The 15,803-nt window shown below is 37.3% G+C and overlaps 2 protein-coding genes across 6 annotated transcripts in view; one reads left to right on the plus strand and one right to left on the minus strand.

Moving 5' to 3' along the window:
- The first annotated feature begins 329 nt into the window (after nt 1–329).
- On the plus strand, nt 330–1,646 carry LOC131145923 (aspartic proteinase CDR1-like). Its single transcript, XM_058095098.1, has one exon. The coding sequence runs from the start codon at nt 330–332 to the stop codon at nt 1,644–1,646; it is 1,317 nt and encodes a 438-aa protein (XP_057951081.1).
- A 7,499-nt stretch (nt 1,647–9,145) lies between these two features.
- The window catches only part of LOC131146110 (protein MIS12 homolog), a 38,098-nt gene continuing 31,440 nt past the window's right edge, over nt 9,146–15,803 (minus strand). For 3 of the 5 annotated variants that reach the window (XM_058095457.1, XM_058095459.1, XM_058095456.1), the window contains 2 exons: nt 9,465–9,602; nt 9,146–9,363 (listed from right to left, as the gene is read on the minus strand). In XM_058095457.1, the coding sequence (XP_057951440.1) occupies nt 9,293–9,363; nt 9,465–9,602 (209 nt within the window). In that variant the 3' untranslated portion in view covers nt 9,146–9,292. The remainder of the gene's footprint in view (nt 9,364–9,464; nt 9,603–15,803) is intronic. The other 2 variants (XM_058095460.1, XM_058095458.1) reach the window with 1 other exon arrangement.

The raw sequence follows: 15,803 nt of genomic DNA on the forward strand, positions 1-15,803 counted from the left end.
CGTCCTTTCCCACCACCTTTTTTCCCCCACGCGCCATCCCTTTTATCCTAAAAATTAATATTTTGTCTACAAAATATTACTAAACGACAAAACGCGGCCGTCCATACATGAAAATCAACACTCAAGGTCAGAGTCGATGAATGGGGATGGATGCCATTGCCAACAATGTATATCCGGCTTAACAATTTGAATATGCAAGTTGGGATATTCCATTCTCAAACCGCCTCAAGGTCGAGGCCCTGGATAGAAATTAGAGCCTACTCCATCTATATATATATATATATCATCATCATCTTCTTCTTCAACCCTCGTTTCTATAGCTACCCAGCATGGAGTCCAAGGCAATCATAGCACCTCTCTTCATCCTAATGATCTTCGCCGCCTCTCTCACGGAACCCGCCACGGCCACTGGTGGTTTCGCCGTCGACCTCATCCGCCGTGACTCTCCGCAATCTCCCTTCTACAAACCCTCCGAAACTCCCTATGCCCGCGTCCGCGCTGCCCTGCGCCGCTCCATCAACCGCGCCAACCGCTTCGCCGCAGCGGTCTCGAAGCCGCTGGCCACCTCCGACGGCGGCAGACTCTCCCAGGTCACCCCCAACAACGGTGAGTACCTCCTCAACATATCCATCGGCACGCCGCCGACCCAAATCCTCGCAATTGCCGACACCGGTAGCGACCTCATCTGGACGCAGTGCGCCCCTTGCACAAACTGCTACAAGCAAAACGCGCCGCTCTTCTCCCCCAAAAAATCCTCCACGTACAAAACCATCTCATGCACCGCCACCGCCTGCACGAACTACGACTCCCACCAGTGCGGCACCAACAACGGCTGCGAGTACTCCGCCCAGTACGGCGACCAGTCCTACACCATCGCCGTCCTCTCCACCGACACCGTCAACGTGGACACCGCCGGCGGGAAACCGGTTTCGCTGCCCAATACCATATTCGGGTGCGGGTACAACAACAACGGTACTTTCGACGAGAACGAGTCGGGCATCGTCGGCCTCGGCGGCGGCTCTTACTCTGCCATCGCCCAGATGAACTCCATTATCGGCGGCAAGTTCTCGTACTGCCTCCTGCCCATCGGCTCCGGAGGGTTCAGCAAAATGAACTTCGGCGACGACGGGGCGGTCTCCGGCAGCGGACCGATTTCCACCGCCATTGTTTCGAAAGCGCCGGACACTCACTACTACGTGACTTTGGAATCCATCAGCGTGGGAAGCGAAAAGGTAGACTTCGTTTCGAATGCGGCGGCGGTGGCGGCGGAGGAGGAGGGGAACATAATCATAGACTCCGGTACGACTTTGACGTTTTTGCCGGAGGAGATGTACGACAATTTTGAGAAGGCGGTGAAGGCGTCGATTGATTTGGATCCGCTGGAGGGTACGGAAGGGCTGCTGTGCTACAAGAGCGAGAAGCACATTGATGTGCCGGTGATAACGGCGCACTTCGCCGGCGCTGACGTGGAGTTGAATAGCGTGAACACGTTTGTGAGGACGGCGGAGGACACGGTGTGCTTGAGTTTTGTTTCGAGTTCGTCGCCGGCGATATTCGGGAACTTGGCGCAGGTGAATTTGCTGGTGGGGTTTGATTTGGATGCCAGGACGGTGTCGTTCAAGCCCACCGACTGCTCCAAGTTGTGATTCCCCTTGAATTAAGTTGTTCTGCGTACGTACCTCAATTTTAGTAGTTAATTATTGGGTACTTTAATTTAGAATAATGCAATGTTACTCATTTGTGAGTTTGGAATTGATGAATTGTATCTTGTTTGGCAAGCTGCATGATTGTGAGGGTAGTCTTTCCCGGACACACTAGTTTAATTAGAGAATGGTCTTTGTGGAAGAAATTGTTATAATAGCAACTAATCATTTGATTAATATTGTTGCTATGATCTACCGAGAGTAGATTTTAATTTTTTTTAGTATAGTGTGATTTGTCACGCCAAATATTTGAATATATATATATATATATATATATATATAGCTTTTCGATCAAAAATCAACATTCATAAATTGCTTATTGTATTTTATGGGAATTTTAAAACCAAAATCGGAGTTTTAAGAAAAAGAAAAGTCTAATTAGGTGCCACAAGTTGCCCCCGGCCCTTACTAAAATCGTGTCACATATATTTGTGTAAAGTCGAATTGTTCACACACCATAATTCTAGTGTCATAAATTATTACAATATTGAGCACAATGGGTATGCTAATATTCATAAATAAAGATAAATTAGGAAAAAACACATTTGCGCTCTCTAAATTATACCTTTAATTACAAATATTTTCTCAAAATTTTTAAAAATGTCACTAATATTTTCTCATGGATTAAAGATTTGAAGACTTAAATAATTAATCTTGAAATCTATTAAGTGTATAAAGACACAAGTGAAGATGTTAAAGTAAGATCAAGCTCAAAACTCATGTGACCCCGCACGATTTTATGCTTTATAGGTCACATGGTTTTGGCCTTCCTTTTTGGCACATGTTTGGTCTCCAAGTTGAATTGTAATAGTTTAAGCATGAGTGTTTATCTAGTAAGTTGGAAAGCATTAATTGTGTTAGAATTGGCAAGATTGTTTAATGTTTTGTCGAATAGTGAGAATGTTCAATGTCTATTTATTTAAACATGGCTCTCCTTCGTGGTAAGAGAAGGTTGGCCCTTCCTGACGGGTTCTAGATACTCTCTTCCGTGGCGATTGGCAACTGCCAACTGCCAACTGCCAACCTGCGATTGGCACTGGCGACTGACGACTGGCAATTGTCCACCGGCTGAGGAAATATTAGTCAGCCCGTTACCGCACAACTGGATACACTGTACCAATCAATTCTTGCCATGTGGAAGGACTTATTTATTTTAACTCAACAGAATATTATTAACATACTTGAGACACAGATATACATCATTCGCCTTGGAATATTAATTAACATGCTGTCTGATATACTCACGGAATATTTTATTCTTGAAATAAAATATAGAAAAATAAAACGAAAAATATACTTGTCACAAGTTCATAATTGGAAATTTTTCTTAAAATCCTTCCTATGATTTAATTAAAAATTTTAAAATTATCTTATAATTATATTATAATTATCAATTTTTAAAAAAAAATTTAACACTATGAAAAATTATAATAAATTATAATGTCATTAGTTTTTTATATAAGTATTATTTTATAGATAAAAATACTCTTAATGATAATATTCTTTGTTAAAATATTTACAACTACACCTATCAAAATGAATAAAAAGTCATTAATCCGAACCGAATCCAACCCGCCTAAACCAACTTATAAGCGATCCGCACATTAATTGAGGCAAATAGGGTTTAAACCTTTTTTATCTGCCTCTAATTAAGTCGTTTGGCAAATTTAATATTTTATCTAATTGGTATCCGTTGTGAAACAGAGTGTGTAGCAGATTGAATACAAAACAATGGAGAAAATTAACTTTCTATTATTTCTCTCTGATCGTATTACAGACTGAAAACAATCTCTGTATATATAACTAGAAGAAGAAGATAGAAAAGAAAGAAAACAAAAGAAATAGAAAAACAGAATGAAAAAAACTAACTCATAAAACTAACATAATTGTTGTGCTATAATAGTCCCGCTCAAGATGATGTGTAAATATTGTGCACATTCATCTTGGATAAAAGTAATGCAAAAGCTTGATAACCTAAAGGTTTAGTCATTAAATCTGCAATTTGATGAGTGGAAGAAACATGCAAAGTAGTAATAAGACCCTTTTGCAATTTCTCACAAACCAAATGGCAATCGATTTCAATATGTTCAGTTCTCTCATGAAATACTGGATTACTTGCTATGTGAAGGGCTGCTTGATTATCACAAAACAAGAGAATCGGTTGATGATGAGAATGAAATAAGTCGGCAAGTAAATTTTTTATCCAAATAATTTCGCAAACTATGAATGTCATTGATCTATATTCAGCTTCAGCTGAAGAACGTGAGATTGTTTGTTGCTTTTTAGATTTCCATGAGACAAGAGAATCCCCAATGAAAACACAATATCCACTGATGGATCTGTGAGTATCCAAACAGCTAGTCCAATCTGAGTCTGAAAAAGCTTTTATATGAACCTTTGATGATGATGGAAAAAATAATCCTTGGCCAGGAGCAGATTTGAGATATCGCAAGATTCGCATAGCAACTTGTAAATGAGGAATGCGAGGGTTATCCAAAAATTGATTAAGATGATGCACAACAAATGTAATATCTGGTCTAGTGTGAGTCAGATACAACAATCTTCCAATAAGTCTACGATAAGCTGAAATATCATCTACCAAGTCACCAATATATTTAGATAATTTGGTATGAGGATCCATAGGAAATGAAATAGATTTTGCAGCTAGCAATCCAGAGTCTTAAATTAATTCTAAACCATATTTTCTTTGTGATAAAGATATGCCTTTGTTCGATTGGGCTATCTCCATTCCAAGAAAGAACTTTGTAGGCCCCAAATCCTTCAACTTAAACTCAGCACTTAGTGAATTTTTAACCTATTGAAGAAGAGTTAGATCACTGCTAGCTAGAAGTATATCATCAACATACAACAACAAGGCAATGAAGGAATTTCTAGCTTTCTTAGTGAACAAAGAATAATTAGCCTTAGATTGTGAGAAACCCAATGTGAACAACACATAAGTAAACTTAGAATTCCACTGCCTTGAGGCTTGCTTCGAGCCATATAAAGATTTTTGCAACTTATACACTCTTTTGTCCCATTTGCTAAGAAAACCTGGAGGAGGCTTCATAAAAACTTCCTCATCTAAGTCTCCATACAGAAATGCATTGTTGACATCAAGATGAAATATATGTCAATTGTGCATTTAATCTTTCTTGTGACAGTTGATTGCAAATAATTTTTTATATGTTTTAAGTTTTGAAAAACTTCTTTTTGCAGAAACTACTGTCACAGGTATCGTTAATAAAATTCTATAAGCAATAAATGCATTTGGAAAATGCATGGGGAATAGGAGAGAATAAAGAGGGCATGGGTTGAGTGCGTTGGGAATTAAATGTGAGAGAGAAATTTGTAAGTTGCCATGAGAATGTGAGGTTTTCGCGGAATGCTTTTTGAAAATTAAATAACTAAGAGATTTGGTATCTTTTAAGATTTACAAAATATATTAAATAATCCAAACCTACTTAATATAAAATATATATAATTATGGGGCCCCCAAAATTTTGGGGCCCTAGGCAAGATATCCAATGGCCAATACCGTGAGTCGGCCCTAATCATATCGTTGCTAATGCACGCTTACTAACAGATAGTAATAATACTAAATAACTGACACTACATAACTGCTAACCAATTACAACTTTGATTCTCAATGGAATCAATACTAGCGATTTGTTTTAGAGTAAGCGAAATAGAGCACTCTCTTAATATCTACATGCTTTGTTATCAGAGCATGATATTTATTTTTTCCCAACTCTTCTGCAGAACTGAGTGTGAGTTTAGAGTATGTTCAGTAATAGTTAGAAAATTTTAAGGAAAAAATTCTTATAAGGAGGGGAGATTGTAGGAACCCAACCTGAAAAAAAAAAAAAAAAAAAAAGGAAATGAATATAAAAGGGAAAAATAAAAGAAAAAAGAAGGAATTGGGCAAGTCGGGACCAAAACAGGCAACGGTTTTCCAAGCTGGAGGAAAACCGGCCATAGTTTTGAGTCAACTGGGTCAGTCAACCACAAAACCGGTGACGACTTTGTGGGAACAGGGAAAATCGGCACCGGTTTTCTCCTAGGCTGCCCACCTATAAATAGAAGTGAGCTCATTTTTTTAAGAAAACTCCAAAAACTCTCTTTTGGAGCTCTGCTATGGTTTCGGGTTTTCTTCATTAAAAGACTCCTACGGGCCCCCTAATGCTCCCGGATCACTCTCTTACCTTTTGACGCATAGGATCTCGTAGTTTCACCAATTCGAAAAGCTAGGGTTTGCGGTTCTTCGTCCGTTTCAGTTTCTATTTCGAAAACATGTAAGGGGATTATGTTAATGCAGCATTTTAATGATTTTGAATCAATGGAAATGTTTATAGAGTATGTATATTTATGTTTTCTGTTGAGGTTTCTAAAACCAACCGTTCAAAAGACCTTTTTCAAACCTAGGATATACGGTATTCTATTGAAGTACAAATGAACGGTGAGAAGACTGGTTTTATATTTTTAAACTATAAATATTATGTTTTCATGGTTGCCTACGGGCTATGTTTTTGTTATGGAAAATTGTGTGGCAGGTGAATACTGTTTTGAGATTTATGGTAATACTGGAAATGAGATTGAGTAATACTGAACTTTTGTGAAACATACTGGAACTATTTGAGGAATGCAGGGACTTTATGAGAGGGCTGAGGCCCGAGGTTGTATAAAATGGCGCGAGGCCGAGGTTTATAAAATAACAAAGTTTTAATCAGAGGCTGAGAGTCGAGTTGTAACAGAGGGCCGAGGCCTGAGGTTGTATTAAATGGCGCGAGGCCGGGTTTTATAAAATGACATGTTTTATGTGAAATGAGTTTTAAAATACAACTTAAATTGCATGATATGCTCTAGGAACCCTAAGGACCCAGTTGTTATGTGCACGATATCGTTGCTAGAGAGAGAGGTTCACCATTTGATCGTGTGCGCCCACACTAGACTCTAGAGTGGTGTAGGGTGGTCATAGCCGATTGACCCAGGTAGAGGTGTTACCTTCCCTGGAAGTAAGTACCAAGGAGCGGTAAGGCAATCGGACCCGCAAGCGAGCTTGCGGAAGCCTACAAACGTAGTTAGCAAGGAGTGACTTGGCTTGGATTGATCCCCCAGGTTTTTGTCCAACCTTCGGGCAGCACAACCCTAACCACGGGGGTTTATACATGGCGTTTAATTCCAGGGAGAGTTTTTTACGCATATATGTATATTTACGTAAAATGTGGTAATTGTTTTCAGAACTGATTTCATACTATGAGAAATGAGTAATGAATATACATACTATTTTCAGTTAAAAGAGAGAGATGCAAGATTACATGTACACTGAAACGCATGTTCACCACACACTGTCATTAACTTAATCTTCCTTACTGAAAGGCGTCTCGCCCTGTATACAACATATCTTTTCAGGGAATCACAGAGATCGAGTGTAGCAGAACCAGGGGGGTGGAGACTAGAAAAAGAATTTTCGAAACTCCCTTTATTTTTTACTTAGACCATTTTTTTCACCCAAAAAAAAAATCCAAAAATGAACCAATTTGATTGCTTTGCCTTTGTTAATTTGGCCTCTTTGACATGAAAACCTCTGGCTGAAGAATAATTTTCAATTTTTGACTTAAATAGGCTATTTCAATGTTTGAGTGTCAAAAATATATATGAAAAAAAAAATCATTCTTTTTTTTCTTATCCTTTTTTCCTTATCTTATTAGTTGCTCTTTTGTCTGATTAGGGTTTTTTTGCATTCAGTTTTCATCTCCATTTTTTTTTCTCATTTCACTCCTGACTCATCCTTTACCAAAGCAAAATAAAATATTCATAATGTCTTTTTTTCCTTTTTCACATGTCATCTAGACGCATCTTCAACAAAAAGTGTATCCATCCAAAGCATAAAGACCTTACCATGAGCAGTTTTGTATTTATAGAAATGATCAACGTGACATTACCATGTTTAATGTAAGAGAAGAGAAATTTTGTATCGTAAAATCAATGTTACTTCTAGTTCATACAATCTTGACCTTCAATTTCAAATGTATCTACATGGTAAAATTTGAAGGGGATTCGACAGATGATCAAGTGATGTGGCGTGATTAGAATATTTTTTTGGCTGGGCATATATTAGGGTTTGAGTATGTCAATTTTAATGTCTCAACTACCAGTGCTGCATTTGAATCAGAGCTGGTAAACCCTAAAATTGTGGAACAGTCATAGGCCTTAGCTGCGGGAATGCTGACACTTGCTGCAGCGTATAACCAACCTCATTTCCCATGGGTTATGGGGGCCTGCTGCCTTCAACTATAAATAAATAAATAAAATGCAACAACACAGGATGGCCTCCATAATCTGAAGTTCAAACTGATTTCGTGTTTCCCAAATCACAAGAAAATATTAATAATAAAATGGCAGATCAATCTCAGGACCTCAGCTTCAAAGCTGGTGAGGCCAAGGGCCAAGCTCAGGTGAATTCATTAATCAAGCTTTACTTTAACTTTCTTTGTGCCTTCCACACAGACACACACTTACATAAACATTTGGCTATTCCTACTAGGATTATTGGTCCGAGTGACGTTAAATTTTTATGATAAGCCAAAAATAAGAAAGCCGAACTATATTTCGCTACATCTTCTCCATATCAAATATTGTTAAGAATACAAGGATTTCTTTCTGAAATAACTAAACATGAAAAATAAGTTTCTCCGCATGTCTCTTTCCTTTTCCTGAAGTTTTCAAGTTACAAACAAGATTTCAATAAATAGAGAGGACAAAAATGTATGCATTAGCTTAAACATGGTGATGATTTGGTGATACTCGCATTACAATAGTTAACATTGGTGATGATTTGCCACTCTTTCAGGTCAGGAAGGACCAGATGAAGGACAGAGCAAGGGATGCTACTAATGCTGCTAAAGAATCATGCCAACAGGTTTAAAATATGAATTGATCTGAACCCAAAAAAGATATTAACTGAAGATCTTAAATTATGTTAGTAGTGTAATTTAGGTCCTCTTTCAGCTCTAGAATTTTTACTTTCATTTCTAGCAGACCATTCAAATACCTTATTTCTCATGAATCATGTTAATGATGCGGTTTATCATAACTGTAGGCTGGCCAGGCTATTAAGGCCACGGCACAAGGGGCTGCTAATACTGTGAAGAGCACAACCGGGATGGACAAATCAAACTGATCGATGAACTCACCTATCCATTTATAATTTTATTTATTTATTTGGTGCATTGAATTCTTTCATTATTCGATTTGTCTCTGCATTTTTTTTTTTTTTGTGATTCCAACCTTTCTTTTTCTGGTTATTGCTCAGAAAGGCTCATAACAATCTCGTCCTTGGACAAACAGAGCGCTGTGTTGCAGAATTTTATTCATAATTAGCCCTTGATGCTTTTATGTGCCTTTTCTCCCTTAAAACTCATCACTGGCAATCAGAAAAATTAATCAAATCATAAAATTTACTCCACAGCCCATGGGCAATCACAGTTCAAATCATCCACTTGGATAGCATGAAGAATATTTTCTTAGCTACAGAAAACATAACATATTTCCAAGTGCCAAACAGATTACACAACAATACATACAGATCATGACTCTCCTAGTTTATTTATATCAGCCATGAATTCTTGAAGATCTTCCAACGTTGCTTTGAATGGTCCTAGAAATCAAATAATCACAACATAGACAGGGATTAGTCTCACTGAAATTCAATCAACTTGAAGTGCCACAACAGAAACATCAAGCTGCTGTATTAGTTACCCTCATTATAATTTATCATAGGCAAATCATTGTTTCGGTTGTACATCTGTGCTGGTTTCATTTGTTCAATCACTTTCTCTTTTCTGGTCTTCCGCTTCTCCATTTTTGTACGAAGCTCTGATGCACGTCCAAGCATCTCTATCAGAAACAACAATGTATTTATAGATTTGTCTCTACAATAAATGACCAACTGAAGACTCAAAAATAATGAAAACCAGAAAGTACATGAATGTGGAAATTAATGCAGTACACAAAATGATCATAGCAGCATAATGGCAGGTAGTGCACAGTCACTAACCCAAAGCTCGTCTTTACAGCAGTATAACAAATGGAAAGGTGCAAGAATCAGCATAAGATTTATGCCACTGGCCCAGGAGTTAATGGCACAAGTCAAACAGACAACTCATTTAACAAACTCTTAATACATAGACATATGTGCATGCCTGCAAACACACACACGCGCACGCGTACACACAAATGTTCCCAAAAAATTTGTAAAACATTAAAACATGCATGCATGACTTGATTTTAAGTTCATAAAAATTAATGTGCATGCATATACACACAAAACAGTTTTCTCCCAGTGTTCCTTCTCCCAAATACCTTAAAGCAAAGGTGGCATACTTTCAGAAGGTGGTCAAACCTAATGCACCAAAAAAATACCAAACGAAATGTTCCAAATAACATATGGGAAAAAAGAAAAAACATGCAATTTTTTTTGAAAAAAAAATATCCTGCTCTGATAACAAAGCATGTAGATATTAAGAGAGTGCTCTATTTCGCTTACTCTAAAACAAATCGCTAGTATTGATTCCATTGAGAATCAAAGTTGTAACTGGTTAGCAGTTATGTAGTGTCAGTTATTTAGTATTATTCCTATCTGTTAGTAAGCGCGCATTAGCAACGATATGATCAGGGCTGGCTCACGGTATAGGCCATTGAATATCTTGCCTAGGGCCCCAAAATTTTGGGGGGCCCATAATTATATATATTTTATATTAAGTAGGTTTGGATTATTTAATATATTTTGTAAATCTTAAAAGACACCAAATCTCTTAGTTATTTAATTTTCAAAAAGCATTCTACAAAAACCTCACATTCTCATGGCAGCTTACAAATTTCTCTCACATTTAATTCCCAACGCACCCAACCCATGCCCTCTGTATTCTCTCCTATTCCCCATGCATTTTCCAAATGCATTTATTGCTAATAGAATTTTATTAACGATACCTGTGACAGTAACTTCTGCAGAAAGAAGTTTTTCAAAACTTAAACAAAAAAAAAAAATTATTTGCGGTCAACTGTCACAAGAAAGATTAAATGGATTGACTATGTTATCAATAGAAAAAGAAATACTTGAAAATCTTGAATATAAAACTTTTATTAGTGATTTTGCATCTCAAAAAGTTAGAAAAATTAATTTTAAATAAAAATAAAAATCAAATAAAATATTGAGGGCCCCTAATTAAACCATTCGCCTAGGGCCCCATATTGTGAAGAGCCGGCCCTTGATATGATGTCATTGAGATGTACACAACATTATACACAGAGAGAGAAGAGACCTGTCATCTGTGATTCGATTTCCAACTAAACACTCTTAACATGGTACCAGAGCATTGTCCCAAGACCAAAGTAGCCCTTAAAATTTCACAACCCTGTGCATGTCAGCCACCGTAGGAGGTTTGTCCACACAACTGGAGGCCTGGAACAGCTTCAGCAGTAAAACACAGCAGTTGCAGAAAAATCTACATGACACTGCAAGGTCAGAACCATAAAAACCCTTGAGATTGGCAAAACCAACTCTACAATTGCCCACAAACACTTCCAAACTCTAGATCCTAGAATCCCATAGCCAGAAAGTCCCCCACATGCCCTCAAGTGCCAATCAAAGGCTGACGGTTCCGAAGCCACGACTGGCACGTGAGGCTTCATTAAGCACTGGCTTTGAGCTGATTTATTCACATGGTTTGAATCCCTCCACAAACCATGATATCAGATAATGGGTCATGGATTTTACTTCAAAGATCCAACCCTTTTAGCTGTTCACTCACTGCACTTTGTTAATGATTGTTTGATAACATTGCAGGTTGTCCATCAGTGGTAACTGAGTTCATTAGGGCAGTGGCAGTTATGTCGTTGTATTCACAATTCATTCTAGTTGTTTACTTTGTTCATTGTTGGGTGTGTTGGGATGGAGTGCATGAAACCCAAAAGTATGTTTCCCTCGTTGTTGACAACCAAGAAATTAAATACAAGTAATTATCTGTAGTGGTCTAAAGCTGTCAAAATATATTTGACAAGCTTAGGCAAGTCCAAACACTTGTTTCAATATGGACATAATGAGGACAAAAGGAAAAGAAGCATTGGCTCAGGAAGATGTGTTGATTGTATCCTTTCAGTGGTACCCAATTGAATCCATGACTGCATGGATGTGTATGCATCTCTAGATGTATGCAAGGAGTTTTGGGATTATGTCAAACTCCTATCTTCCACTAACATAACTGGAACATGCAATCTGTCCCTGGAGTACTTCTAGCTACAACAGGGAGACAAAAGTTCCAGAGTACATTGCAAAGATGAGATGTATCCATTGAGGAACTCAAAATTGTGCAAGTCTGCAAGATTCGAAAGCAGAGGGAGCATCTGATACTTCTTTGGATTTTGGTTTATAGTAAGTCTTAAACCGAGTTTGAACTCATATGGTCCTAGATCCTCATTTACTAGTTCAGCTATTGGAGAGCAGTATACCATATTTGGTCTTAGAGGAAGAATGTTTAAATATCTTGCAGCATCAGATGTCCTCGCAAGCTTCTTTGCCCATTGCATCTCTTCCTCAGATAGGTAATCCTGCAGCTCGTTTGTCATCCTACATCCTTCACTAGTTCTTCAGTCATTGATTTTGCCGCCACTAACCATATGAAGATATAACCAACTCCTATTCTAAAAATCTACCTCATGTTATCCTTGCTGATGGGTCCACTACTACAGTTAAGGGAATAAGGATAATATATCCTACCCCCTCTATATCTCTCTCACTGCTCATATTCTTAAGACCTTTTTTTTAATCTCATGTCTATTAGAAATATTTCTAATGAATTGTTCCATAATATTTTCCTCATTCTGCTGCCGTTATTCAAGATTTGAAGAGAGAGACGATTGGGCGAGGACATGATGCTGGTAGACTTTACTACTTTGACTCATCATTCCTACTTTGAGCTTTTTTAATATTCTTTACATGTGAGTCCTGTTAATTAGGAAAGCGCCATCATGTTCCATGTGCTTCCCATGCTAATAAAAGGACAGTTAGCCTTTCATGTTGGTTTATTTGATGTTTGGAGTACTAGTTGCATTGCATCAAAATCAGGTTAAGATATTTGTTGATGAATACTTAAGGATGACTTGGTTTTACTTAATAGAAGATCATTCTGAGTTTGTGCGGCTGTGCCTTCTGTTCTGAAATAAATTTTTGTTTGGATTTACAATTCAGATACTTCATAGTGATTATGCTAACAAGTATTATACCAAATTAACTACCTAGAAGGCTAAAATCAGTATGATTCAAAAATCATCTTGTGTCATTCCAAAATAAAATGGAGTTGCAGGGAGGAAAAACAGACAAAATGACTAATACCTACCGTATCAAATGAATGTCCCCAAAGTGTTTTAGAGTGATATCATGCTCACTGATTGGCTCTATTATTGGCAGAAGATCATTCTCCTTGGTGTTAAAATACCCTACTCTATTTGCTTAAAAAATGCTCCATTGTTCTTGCCACCTCCCCATATGAGTGTGTGACCTTTGTCCATCAGTTAACTCCGGGAGTGGATAGTCAGCTCCTTGTGATATCAAATTTATTTTTCTAGGCTACTTTTGTACTCAAAAGGGATATAGTTGTTATAGTCCTGCTTTGCATCACTTAGATGTTTCTAGTGATGTTACATTCTTTGTATGTACACCATATTATTCTGATTCATTGAGTGCTGGTGACCTTGATGGGTCCTTTCCTCTACCTAGCCTTCCAAAATCAGGCCTATTATCTCTGCGTAGTCATCCTCCTTGGTCCCCATCTCTCTTGAGTCATTCTAGTCATCTGGATCATCCTAATTTTGCAGGTTTACGCACAAAAATGACTCAAGGGAGGAAAGCTTGCTCTAGATCCTAATGCTACAGCTTTCTTTTCCTCATCTAAGGTCTAACGATCTAGCTTCTCATGATATTGACATTCCCATTGCTTTCTGAAAAATGAAACACACATATTCCCAACATCCTATCTCTAATATTGTCTGTTCATGATTTCTTGTCACCCTGGTTTTGTTACTTCCATTCCCAGGTTTGTCTTAAAGCAGTGGTTTTAAACAGCGGTAGTGGGTAGCATAGCATAAAGGTAACAAGCATAGTGGGAAGTGAGAGTAGCAGCTGTAACAACCATGATTTTTTTTTTCAAGCATATATAGTTATGTATATTGATCTATTTGCACGTTTTAAGCTCTCAATCCTTCTTAAAAAGAGTTTTAGTGCATTTTGGATCATTTAGCTTAACTTACTAACATTGTTTAGTACAGGCAATAACTTTTACATTTGTTTTAAACTGCCATTGAGAGAAAAATTATATATTCTTTTCACTTTTTCATTAATTATGTGTGATAGATTAATTAATAAAATAAAATACATTATACACTCCATTAATCTATTAGAGACATAAGACATACAAATAATACAATATTTTAAACCAGTTCTGTTATATTATTTGTTAAGGTAATAAAAATCTAATAAATTTAGACTAATGAGTTATATTGTATAACTATATCCTAAAGGCTGAAGTTGAAAAAAAATAGAAAAGAAATATTAAATTGCTAATATTATCAAAATATTTTTTGAACAAAATAGTGTTCATAACTTCATATTAAATTTTTAATTAATGCATCTCTTTGAATGTTAATAAAAATAAATAATTTTGTTGCTCAAGGCAAGTCAACATTGGTGTGTCAACTCAAAAATATTTAGACGTGAAGCAAATCAGCAATCTCCCAAAGCATGCTTGGGTAGGTTAAATGCAATACTGCTTGAGTTTGACCATCAGCGATGTATGGTATGTCACTCTACTACTATTGGTAGGGTTTTCTGGTTGTGTAAGTGGATGACATATTGATTCTTGTGATGATGATCAGGGTATCCAAAGTTTCAAGAAATTTCTACCCCAAAAAAATGTTAAACTAAAACATTTGGACTATTGAAATAATTTTTGGACAAAGAAGTATCCACAACTCTAATAAACAACTCTAATAAAGATCATCCTGTCAGATGAAGTACATCATAAATATTTTAAGATGACAGTGAATTGTCGGATATAAAGCTGTTTATACACCTGTGGATCCTAACAGCAAATCATTGCCGAATGTGGGTGATTTGTTGGCTGATCCAAGATGATACTAAGGACTTATCTTGAAGTTAAACTACCTCATTGTTACACATCCAGATATGTCTTTTGCAACAAGTGTAATGACTGAGTTTCTTGATCCTCCCTGAAGAAGTCACTAGGATGTTATTCATTTCTTGTGATACTTTGAAATTCACTAGGGAGAGGTCATACAAGGATTGAAGTCTTGCTTGGGCTAAAAAGGCATACAAATGCTGATTGGGTTGGTCATCCTTTAACAAAAGGTACACAACAAGGTCTTTGTTGGAGGTAACATGATATGATATGCATCATATGCCAAAAGAATAAGAAATAGAGTGTGGTGGCTTGAGTCATTGTGGTGTCAGAATATAGGGCCATGACCCACGCTGCATGTGAACTAGCTTGCAGAAGAACATGTTGGAAGAACTGGTTTTCTGCATTTGCAGCCTAAGGAGTTGATGTGTGATAACCAAGCCATTATTCATCTTGTCTTCAATCCAATCTTCCATGAGAGAACAAAACACATTGCTACCCCTCATTTGAAGTCCAATACCAACTTTCTGATTTGTTCATTAAAGCCTTGCGGGTGCTCGGATTAAATCCATTTGTAACAAGCTAGGAGCATTAGTATTTTTATGGTAGGTTTGTGAGCGTGAGCTATGAAGGGTATGGTGGTCATTGTGATGTATATGGCATATGAATGGTTTATAAATAGAGTGAAGAAAACTTATCACTGATTAGGTTTTCTAATTTACTAAACACACTTAACACAAGTGAAAGCCTGTATTTTTAGAGGGAATCTTTAGTTTCCCAAATAAAAGAATGCAAGATAAAAAGAAGAGCACTAGAAAATCCAATCAATAGGAAAAGACTCGCAAGAAAATTTCCAATAAGCAACCAAAACCCAGTCATCCCCCCCCCCCCAAAAAAAAAAAGAACA

Source organism: Malania oleifera, chromosome 13 (assembly GCF_029873635.1).
Source record: "Malania oleifera isolate guangnan ecotype guangnan chromosome 13, ASM2987363v1, whole genome shotgun sequence".
NCBI classification, from domain to species: Eukaryota; Viridiplantae; Streptophyta; class Magnoliopsida; order Santalales; family Ximeniaceae; genus Malania; species Malania oleifera.